Below are 11,748 nucleotides of genomic sequence, written 5' to 3' on the forward strand. Positions count from 1 at the left end.
GATGTGGACAACATGGAGAGGGTCCAGAGGAGGGCCACCCGCATGATCCGGGGACAACAGGGCAGACCCTACAATGAGAGACTGCGGAACCTGAATCTGTTCAGCCTTCACAAGCGAAGGCTGAGGGGGGACCTGGTGACTGTCTATAAACTCACTAGGGGGGACCAGAAGGGTTTGGGAGAGACCTTGCTCCCCCTAGCGCCCCCTGGCACAACAAGGAATAACGGCCACAAGTTGTTGGAGAGGAGGTTTAGATTAGACATCCGTAAGAACTACTTCACAGTCAGGGCAGCTAGGATCTGGAACCACCTTCCAAGGGAAGTAGTGCTGGCTCCTACCCTGGGGGTCTTTAAGAAGAGGCTTGATGCCTACCTGGCTGGAGTCATCTGAGCCCAGTTTTTCTCCTGCCCAGGCAGGGGATCAGACTTGAAGATCTACAAGGTCCCTTCCGATCCAAGTTCTATGACTCTATGATTAATTATTATCCCCTTGAAATATCAATGAAATTATCACTAGAGTATTATCTAAATGAGTGAAAAAGTAAAGCTGGGAGAAACTGCAACTGAAGCAGCCAGTAAACTAGTAGTGAATCAAAACAGGGGAAGGAAGCTATTTATAGGACTCACTTGGAACACGTGTTCTTGAAAATAAATTCCATGTATTTTCAGGGGTAATGAATAATGGTCATATGCCACCCAATTTGCCATAGTCTCAGTTAACAGCTTACATTATTCGTGCATCTCTTACCAAGAGCCACAAAAAAGTGTTTGATTAACAGTTATACACATTTTCCCCCAACACTAGAAGAAAACTGGAAGAATGAATTGACTACAATAACTATGCAGGTCATATTATTAGGGAAGAAGAGAGGGTCCCGAGAGGTAGCCAGAAACCCTGGACCATGAAGTGTACAGGCACCCAAACTCCTATTTAGGATCTTGCTCTTGGTGTCCGAATTGCAGCCAGGAACGCAACAGTGTGGTATCACCATGGGTTTTCCCAGACTCTGCTGCAAGTCTCTTCAGGGTTTGACTAGCACAATCTAGTACCAATGACCAACTGTACTCAAATGCATACTGATTATATGTTGTGGACAAAGAAGATAAGAACATGGCATCTCATTTTTTTCTGTAAATGATTCGGTTCCTAAGAGAGTCTGAATGTAAGTTTTTGCATTGTGTGCTCCTCATATTCCCCTTTTTTTCCTTCCTCCTCTAAACACCACACACACAACTAAATCCACACAAATACCTCATAGGTACACAAAATCGACACCACCCTGGAAATGGACTACCAAGAAATGCACGTATTTCATTGGATCAGTCCCACAAGCAGTTTCCTCACATATTTAAAAAAGCCTATAAGAACCACTTTAGAAAATCTCCAGTGTTGTTATAGCTTACAGTCAAAGCTAAGCAACAAGCTAATTCTGGCAAGGCTTGGCTGATTTATGAGTAATAGTGTGAGATTGAGCTGGGATCTGAAATACTGTTAATAAATAAACTCAGCACAATTCAGCTGTTTTGAGTCATTTTGGTTTTCGTTTTTGTTCAGATACTACACCAAGGAAATTGTTGAGGGAAAGGAGTGGAGAACGTTAGAGCATTTACCAACTAAAATGACCCCAGCAATAAACTCAGAGAAAGGTTGCATATGTTTTGCCACATACGAGACTCCCATTGACTCCAATGGCACCTCAGCACATACAAACCAAGGCTGAAATTGAGCCTTCTAGTTTACAACAGATGGAAACACACAGGAGAAAATAGCACATAGTGAAACTATCCCCCACCCCATAACCAAAACGGATGCTCATGAAAGCTACCTGTTCCAGTTGCTGAAGAATAATCTGATCGAAGCCCAGCTGCATAGGTAAAAAAATTGAAGTGAGCCTTCTCATTTTTACAAGTAAATCAACATCCAGAATTTAAATGTACCCAAACCCATGTTACTTCAGTAATAAACACACTTTTTGCATACCAAAGCAGCTGCAAAGTGAGTAGCAGCCCTGGGCCACCTGCCCAGTTTATGTCAGTACAGCAAGCAGCCTTGCACTAGGTGTTTCCCCAAGTAACTCAGGCCCTTAAGGCAGAAGATACTGCATATTTTCAGTGACACTTGAATGAGGACCTGAGATGTACAGAAAGAGGCACCCAGGAGAGAGATTGTTTGGCGCAAGATTGTGGTGCACTACCTCAGGTTTCTGCTAGGGACAGCTGCTTGTAAGCAGTTTGTTATCACCTTTCTTCAAGGGAACAGAATTTGTGTACTCTTTCCAAATAAAGAGATTACCCCAAGAAAATATCTAATTTCGCTGCACCCATATTGGATGCAGTTAGGGAATCTGCTCTGAACACAGAAATAGGTCATTGGAGAGGCAACTCCACAGCTTGCTTTTTCAATCTCTGTAACAATGTCTTTTTTATGTTAAATTAAGGGTGCTACATTTTGATGTCTGGGGAAGCCTTAACACTGTAAGTTTGTCATGCTTGAAGAAATAGTCTAATCAAAACTAGGCTTGGATAGAAGTGGTGAAGTTGACTCCAAAAATAGATACCATTTAGGAGCCTTTGGGGTTCATTGTCTGAGTTCTTCTCTCTCCTTAACTTTGCTTCAGCATAGTTTTCTGCATCTTAATATAAATTCATTTGGAGATAGAGGACTGGAAATAATAAATATTTGTAGTAGTTGCTCTTCTAGGTCAAAAGACTTCTGATTAAATTATTGCATGAAGGTTATAGACACACTCAAATACTGACCGCTCAGAACAATGGAATCCATGTCCACTGCAAGACCTTGAAGACTCCCCACAGAAGTCCGGTTGACAATACTCGTCTGAATAGAGTCCTTTAAAATGGCAGCTACACAGTCTTCACAGAATACTTGGCCTTTTGCTGGTGGTACCACAAATACTATCCAGAAATGAACAAGAAGGCCTCCATTGTTGTTGTTACTGAAATAAGTATTAAAATAGATTCTGACATATTGTGATGTTTCTCAGGATTGGTACTCTTAATGTAGGCTTCTGGCTAGTGATTCAGATGAATGAGATTCCTATTTTTTTTTTACACAGCCTTACTCTTTTGACTCATTAAGCCTATTTTCCCTCTTCAAAAACACTACTTAAGACCCTCAACCAAGAAACTGATTTTCAGAGGGCTGGCATATTTTTACTAGGTCTAGTGAAAATCTTTTAATTGACTTGAGTTGGAGCTGGAATGTACCCTAAAGGAAGGGAATGAAAATGATTATCCCCATGTCCTTTAACAACCCATCTCCATCATCCTGAAACAACTTCCAAAAGTATTCAATTGAATCTTAGGCCCTCAACACTCTTATCAACCCATCATCTCCCTGTTCCACTGTGTGGTCATTATGGCCTGGTCCCCACCTGAAAGCCATATTAGCATAACTATGTAGGGTAGAGATACAATTTAAACAATATAATTATACCTGTACAGCCACGGTAATATGGATGCAGCTATACTGTTATCAAGTTGCATAACACAACTATACTTCTTTGTCCTTCCCCTGGCGGCAAAAGACAGGAATAGGAGCAATAACCTCAGACTGTTGCAGAGAAAATTTAGGTTGGAGATTAGAAAGAACTCTCTCACTGAAAGGGTGGTCAAAAAGTTGTGGAATCTCCTTGGAAATTTTCAGGAGCAGGTTAGATAGTTAGTTGGCCGAGATGGTTTAGTCAGGGATGATCCGGACTTGAGCAGGGGGTTGGATTAGATGACCTAATGGGGTGCATCCAGATGAGTGTTCATGTGCAGTTTGTGGTGCTGCAGACCCATCTGCAGTGCCGCAAGTATGGTGCAAATGGAGGCATTTGCTATGCGGCTAATTTGCAGTGTGGGGCTTTTTTGACACAGGGAAATCCCGATGTTAAAAAAAAATGCACAGCAGAAAAAAGCAGGGCAGCACATGAAACCAGAGCCTGGCCAGCCAGAGGCAAACTCCAGTTGCCAATCAGGCTCCGTACACCTGGATCACCACCGCTGGAGCCCTGAGACGGCCCCATGGCCCCAACTAAGGCTGCTGGGGCAGGTTGGTGCTGGTCCCAGCCTTTAATACCCTGCCCAGGGCAACTCGCTGCACACCAGAGCATGCATGCACAGGCGTTCCCCGAGGACAAGTGCCAGCAGCACAACTATGAGCCACTGCTATTTGTCCCCATGGAAATGCATGTGCATATTCATCTGGACATGCCCATGATGTCCCTTCAGCCCTACTTTCCTATAATCCTACAGATATAAAGTACTTTTATTAATATAACTGTGTCCATATTGGAGTACTGTACAACTTTAAGTATATTGTAGTAAAAATTAAGTTGTTCAACTTTTGTTTTACTAAAAGAGCTACCAAACTCCAATAGGGCACTATTTCAATTCAGTGAAAGACTTGGTTCAATTTAATTTAATCTAGTTCCTAGAAGTCATGCATGAAACTAAAACAGACCCGGTGCAAATAGATAAGATAATGTACACATAGCCTTTTATGCTGATTCACAAAATCAGCCTCATGAGTTGCAACATCCCCAGTATTTCAGTTTATAATTGTTTCCCCTGCCTCTCAAATAAGGCCCAGTGCATCAGCCCTTATCTACAAAGAACTTTGCACTGCTAAAATTAAACCTGCCTAGTTAAATGGAAGTAAACACCTGTACACAGCCACAGTCATCCTAAAGAGTTATAGGAGTTCAGCTTACCCCTAACTTCCTTTAATCATCTTTAAGGGTCTGCAAAGTTTCTATGGTCTAAGTAAAGGTCCAATTTCTAAAAAGATCTAGTTAGAAAAGCAACTGCATATAATGGACCAAAATACCAGGAAGAAGTCATGTAAAACTAAGCTTGCTTGGTATACTTACTCCTGTATTCAGGGTCAACAAAACCAGAGAACAATTTCACCACTGAGCTTTACCTGACATCTGAAACAATAGACTGCTTATAGAACTTGGAGAAGGCAGATGTTGTATAAACCAAGTTCATCTGAAAGAGAACAAAGTATTATTTCTTTGGGTCATTCAGGATCCATAGTTCTCAGAAAGATCTTGAGGAGATGAGCACATCCCAGTTTTCTGTACGCATATTTAACAATTTGTGGTGATGATATAATTGCAAATTCCCTGTGATTTAGCAGCTTTTAGCAAAGCATTTTCATCACTAATACTTGCTTCCTTCATGTCTGTCAAACAAAAACGGTCTCCACCATTCAAGCACGCTCCTGGCAGATGTGCATTTAAAGGTGAGGTGTGATCTGAAGTATGACGCCCCCAGCTGTGCTTCCTGGCATGCCACACATTCATGGCAGGAGGTGTAATTGTGAAATCAAGCATCAGATCCCATCACACCATACTGCAGGTGCAGGAGGAGGCAGAGATCATGGGCTCCCTCAGCACAGGCAACTAGCAAGCTCCCGCTGCTGGGAGCCAGGGTCAGCAGATCAGGTCCCAGCTATGGGGGCCTATCCTAGGAGCTGAGGTCAGCTGATGGGGCTCCCAACCACGGGGGTGAAGTAAAACTCTTGACTCCAACTGTGCCCCAAAGGCTGAGAGCCCCCAAGCTGCCGCTGCTCCCAGTGGAAAGGGCATATCAGAGTCAAGGTTTCCAGTGCACCCCTATAGTTGGAAGCTGCAGCCGATAGCAGCCCTCAGCCTCAGGGGCGCATGGGAGCTCTTGACTCTGACAGCCCCTCAAAGCTAGGAGTGGCAATCATCTGATTGGCACACTCAGCCTTGGGAGTGCATGCAAGTCAAGGGCTCTTATATACTCTGGAGGCTCAGCCTGGCCACATGTTCAATTAATGACATGATAGGGACCAGCCATAAAGGTATTACACATATTTTGTGTAATAATTTTGTTACTTATTCTCTGTTGTATCATCACATTAAGTGCATTAACTTGTGGCTGGGTACTACTTAACACATGATTAACTGGTTAATCACATCTTAAGTGTAACATGTGCCAGGGGCCTGTGACAGATTTCACACTGGTAGCTAACCTGTCTTGTTCTGAACAGATTTCCAATCAGTTTACAGAAAAATGCTTTGCCACTTGGATAAAGTCTGCAACTCATATGAGCATTAAATAGGACGATGCTTCAGGTAAGAATATTCCAAAAAGGCAGCTACAACTTGGAACGGCAGCTGGATTGTTTGAAGAAGTATTTTGCACTTTGCCACTAGGTGGTACATGCCTCAAGAGATCCTTGGCTAGTTAAAAACTGTAGTCACAATTAAATTCAATACAGCTGCAGCAGTGGCTAGTAGCTGAGGTCTGCCTTCTCCTTTGTAAAGAGCAGGCTAATTAAGAGCCTGCAAGTCAAAGGGCATTGTTTGCGCTCATTACCTCTCCAAAGTAGGCTTAAAAGTAACTGAAGAGTGTTTTGTTTTTTTACTGAGACATCAAGAAGTCAACCTTAAAGGGCTCCCCCATTGCACTGCAACTCCTGTGACAGCCATACACCTATTTGGAAGCTTATATAGATTCACAGATGTTAGGGTCGGAAGGGGCCTCAGCAGATCATCGAGTCCAACCCCTGCCCTGGGCAGAAAAGAGCGCTGGGGTTAGATGACCTCAGCCAGGTGCATGTCTTGTAAGAGCAGGTTAGACAAACATTTGGATGAGATTGTTTAGACTGGGATGATCCTGTTTTAGGGGGTAGATGATCTCCTGAGAACCCTACTTTTTCTATGATTTTCCATATTTTTGAGAGAACTTTGAGACAGCAGTTAACAAAGGGGTGTCACATCAAAAGCACTGCAAGAAATAAGAAGACAAAAGAGTTCCCCTTCTCTAATTCCCTTTCTAATACCTGTACAGCTAGGGATTTTTTTTTCTATTGAATAGAGAAGTCTGTTTGAATCTAGGTCTCCCACATCTCAGGAAGGTAACCTCTAAATCCATTGTACCTTAGGTGGCTCTTACACCACCCCTCTGGTTGGAGCTGTTTCACTTGTGTACAGTAATGAAATGGTTAGTGCAACAGAAGGCAAGACATAGAAAAGTATGTCCTAGGCTGCTGGCAAGAACACTCACTCCAGCATAAATCTGGTGAGAGGTGGAATACATTGTTCCTGCTGTGACTGACCAACACTAAGCATTTGGGGAATACCACCACTCTTCAGGCAGGCAAGTATCAGAAGGAAACTAAATACGTCTAGCCCAGCTATTAAGCTGGAAGCAAACACTGTCTTCTAATTAATATTTCAAACTTAAGGTTAAGTGTCAGCCAATTCCTCAAGTGTTACCCTAAAAATGGCTTTGCTGGTTTCTCATTATGATCTGATGAAGTCAGCTTCATCCCATGAAAGCTTCTGCTATATGCACACACAGAGCCCTGGCATATGTTCATTTAAAGGTGTAATGGGATCTTGGCCACAACCCCAACAATAATACCTCCTTCCATGCATAGCAGGAGGTGCGATTGCAGAGTCAGATCCCAATGTGTCCCTATTCCCTGTGCAGGGGGAGCCTGGGATCATGATGGAGCTCCAATGTGCTCCTGAGGTTAGGAGCATCAATCAGCTGACTGGCACATCCAGACATGAGTGTACCAGAAAGATAGGCTCCAATGCATACCCAAGCTGGGTGCACCCATCAGCTGACTGGCACTTTCTGCAATGGGAGTGCACTGGAGAAAAGGCCTCTGATTCACTCCAGCAGCTGGGAGTGCCCATCAGCTGATAGGTGCTAGCCAAATCAGCAATTTAATGTGCGATAGGAAACAGCCACAAAGTCATTACACATTTTGTGTAAGAATTTTGTGGTTTATTATTTTTAATGTGCCATTAATTACAAGAATGTGTGGCCACACTACCGAAGACATGATTAACTGGTTAATCGTGTCCTAAGTGTAACATCTGCCAGGGGCCATGCATAGATGCACACACACACACTTTGGTTAGTTTATAAGGTGCAAATCTACTCTGTGTTCTTTTTACCTTCCAAGCCAAAAAAGTTCACTAGCAGCCCTAGGACTGCAAGGTTTGTGAGCTTGTACAAACTTGTCCTGCCTTTAGTTTGCCAGAAAAGACTGAAAGCAACCAATTCTAGCCTGCTTCCAGTTAGCAAAACCATTTGCAGCTTTCTATGGAGAGCTACCATCATTGCAAGAGAGGGGTTTTCCTCAATGCCACCTTATATCACCACCATAACCTTCCCAATTTTGAATTGTTTGCTGGTTGAACAACATGCTGCCTCTTACCACTTGCTGCACGTTCTGTGCCACCGACAGGAATTCTCTTGATTCCTTCCGCCTGTGTTCTGGGAGAAACTCTATGTTGGCAACACGAAATAATCCAACAAAATACAAAGCATCTTCACCTCCTGGCTGAACTGTAAAAAAAAAAAGGAAGGTTGATCCCCTTCACTTAAACAGCATCAAAAAAGATAACTGATAAAGTTCCAGTCCAAAATCAGTTGTTTGTTTCCACAGCAGGAATAACCCTACTGTGGGACCTCATGGACAAACAGGGCTGGAAGGGACCTCCAGAGGTCATTTAGTCCAACCCCCTGCCTGAGGGAAGATCATCCCTCTCCAAACTATCCCATACAACCATAACCTAAATGCTACATAAGACTACCCTCAAATTTGACACAAGACCTCACAACCTAACCTGCCACAGGTAAAGCAGGGGGACCGTGGCAGCCAGTGCCCTGCTTCCATATTGTTTTCATGAAGCAACCTATGCTTTATAAAGAACGTTTTATGCAATGAGCTCATTGCACTCTAAAGAACTGTGACCAAGCAAGCCTCAAGGCCCCTGTAATGCACAACATTTCATAGACAAGGAGCCCAAGGCACAGAGCCAAGATAATCTCACTGCAAGTGGCAAATGTATTTATCCTGCTCTTTCCCTAAAGGGCACAGCCATCCTTTCAAAGTAAAATAAAGACTGCAGTTTTCTACAGGCATATTACTTAGAGTGTACCTTTTGGCTGTAACCTGCATCCAGCAGCTATGCCTACCAACAACCAGAGTGGGGCAGAAGGAAGGCTTTCCTGAGGGATCTAATTCTGGCTCTACAATCATGCTTGTCCTCATCGGGTTTAAATTTGGCACCTGACCCTTTTTTCAGTATTAAAACCTATGTGCAGACCTCAAGAGAAATGAAAAGCAGAATGAATCAGTCCATAGTGGACTGCCTAGACCGGGGGTGGCAATGTTTTCCAGCTGCGGGCTGGAATGCTCCTGCTTAGGCCTGAGGCCGGCTGGCAGTAAGACCCTGCTGCCTCTGCCATCTCTCCCCATCCTCTGGCTGCAGCACAGGCAGAGTTACACCTCTGCTGAAGACCCTGCAGCTCACTGCAGTCTCGCATTGCCAAATGCCACCAAAGCCATAGCTCCTTGGGCTTGATCCAAAGGCTGTGCAGGCCAGACATTGCTGACCTCTTCTGGGGACTCTAATCAGGCAAACCAGCCTGAGCCAATTGCCTAGGCAGGCACACCTGCCCGGAGTTTTTGACAGACAGCTCCTGATTGGCTGGTGGGAGGGCAGCTACCTATTTCGTCCCGCCTGCAGCAGCCTCTAGGCCAGCCCACAGTACTGACTCAGGTCTGCTTTGGTGAGCCTTGTGGTTCCTGCACTCTGCTTTCCTGGTACCTGACCCCAATTTGGCTTTGTTCCTGGGCTCTAGCTTTGGATCTCCCCTTGGATTGGTTTCCTGGTCCCCAGACCCTCTTTTCTCTGTTCTTGGACTCTGGTTTGTGGATTTCCCCCTTGGTTCCAGTTACTTGCTTGCTGCCTCCTGAACTCATTAACCCTGGATTGCCCACTGGATCCAGTTACTTGCTCCTTGATTCCTCCCCCAGATGGAGCCTGTAGTTTGGCTCCAACCCTTCCCCAGTAGCCTAACCACTAGGACACAGGCAGCCTTGCCCAGGACATTATACTCTTGGCTTAGACCTTCCTGTTCCTAATTGTAATCTTTGCAATCACAGGACCCTCAGCACTATAGTGAAGGCACCACCAGTCGTAAGATTCTGGAGATAAGGAAGGAAGGTAGGGTCATACGGACTGAATCCTAGCAACATTGAGTCCAAAGGAGCACCTCTGCCTATTTAGAAACGCTCAACAAAAAGGGAACTTTTGTACATCTAAGGTAGTTGTTTCTCATCAATCAGAAATGCTTCTGTGCTCTCATAAATAGCTTCAGAACAGATAGTCAAGTACGTTTCCACCTCTGTTATCTTCTTCCCCAAATTCACAAATGTTAGATATTTTCTACATTAGAAACAGAAGGCTGTGCAGGCCTTGCTAAAGGATGAAAGTAAGGGTCCAGAACTCCCTAGGCATGCCAGCATCAGTCAGCTAGGCAGCACTGAAGTTGGCATCATTCGCACTGGGAGAGAACACCTTGCCTATCTTTGTAAAGGGTGACACCAGCAGCTTCACTGATTTTTCTCTGGCAAGTATTATGTCTAAACTTCAGTTGGAGAAAAAGTCACTGTAATTTTGGTTATGAAGATGGCAGTAAAGCAGCCTGAAGGTTCCTCTTAAACTTAGTTCAAGTGCATTTCAGGCAGTCATCCAGAGTTATCTGAAACTCTGAGAACAAGTAAGTGTCATCCAGAACAGTGATGCATGAAACATGCCTGAGCTGTCAGTAACTCACCAATGAAGAGCCACAGTAAGGTCCAGGTTATAACACCTATGATAAAGAGAACCAGGGTAAAAAGAATTATTTTATTTTGCAAATTCCAGAACGTTGGTGTCTTTACTTTCCTCACAGATTTGGATTTCATTGCAAGTATCTTCTTGGCCAGCTTCTCTTCTGTATTTACTATTTGGAGTGAAATATGTGATACCTAAAATAAAAGGGGGAAACCACAATGAGTTATGAAGAAAATGGAGAACATCAAACCACAGCTTTTGTTTTATTGGTATCCAGAGACAGGTGAATAGATGAATTTTCCCCCTGTATAACATTACCTGTAAAATGATCATAATAATCATTATTGTAGGTAGGATCCTCAGTCATGGACTGGTATTCCACTATGCAAGACAACTATACAAAACAACAAAAAGATGGTCCCTGCCCCACAGGCTGGACCATCTTAGCATCAGTTATTAAACACTCACTGACCTTGTGCATGTCTACTCACAAAAGGGAACACCCCCCACACACCCCTTCACACCCCACTAGTGCCCTCTAGTGAATGCAAAGTTGATTTATTCAGGTAGGCACCTGTACATGAGCAGGAAGGCTTCTCCGACATGCTATAATTACAGCACACCAGAGCAGACTCAATTAACTGATAAAGAGGTTAATTGAGTCTGCCGGAGTGTAGTAATTACAGTGCTTCAGCAGCCTCCTGTGTCTTGTGTATCAGTGTCCCCATGCTTAAAAATGGCGGCGGGGGCATTTGAACTACAAAGCAGGAAAAGCAGAAAACTGGATATGAAACAGGTTAGCCGTTTTTACCACTTGGTGCATCCTTGTAAGCCTTTTCTGCCTCATCTTAAATGTGTCCTGAGCAAAGTGTACCTCACATCATACACAGAGCAGCAACGTAGTTTGTTATACATGGACTCTGCAGTTGGCCACAAATATTTCCAGTGAAATAACAGAGTTCTTACCAGAGGGCAGGGTAATAGTAAGGTCATGATCTATTCCTAAGTGGTGGTGGGGAAGGGTAACAGAGCATACCATATTTTCTTCACCCTCAAATACATGCATACAATAAATAATAAACCATACACCTTGTTTTTGGAAGACTGAATTTGGGGGGGGGGGGGGG

At 43.9% G+C, this 11,748-nt stretch overlaps 1 protein-coding gene across 1 annotated transcript in view; it reads right to left on the reverse strand.

Moving 5' to 3' along the window:
• The window catches only part of TMPRSS7 (transmembrane protease, serine 7), a 63,534-nt gene that overhangs the window by 44,834 nt on the left and 6,952 nt on the right, over positions 1–11,748 (reverse strand). The window contains exons 2-6 of the mRNA XM_019523912.1: positions 10,623–10,815; positions 8,212–8,342; positions 4,927–4,994; positions 2,760–2,953; positions 1,826–1,864 (exon numbers count right to left, since the gene is read on the reverse strand). Of these exons, the coding sequence (XP_019379457.1) occupies positions 1,826–1,864; positions 2,760–2,953; positions 4,927–4,994; positions 8,212–8,342; positions 10,623–10,815 (625 nt within the window). The remainder of the gene's footprint in view (positions 1–1,825; positions 1,865–2,759; positions 2,954–4,926; positions 4,995–8,211; positions 8,343–10,622; positions 10,816–11,748) is intronic.

The sequence above is a fragment of the Gavialis gangeticus genome, unplaced genomic scaffold (assembly GCF_001723915.1).
Source record: "Gavialis gangeticus isolate Ggan-Ray unplaced genomic scaffold, GavGan_comp1, whole genome shotgun sequence".
NCBI classification, from domain to species: domain Eukaryota; kingdom Metazoa; phylum Chordata; order Crocodylia; family Gavialidae; genus Gavialis; species Gavialis gangeticus.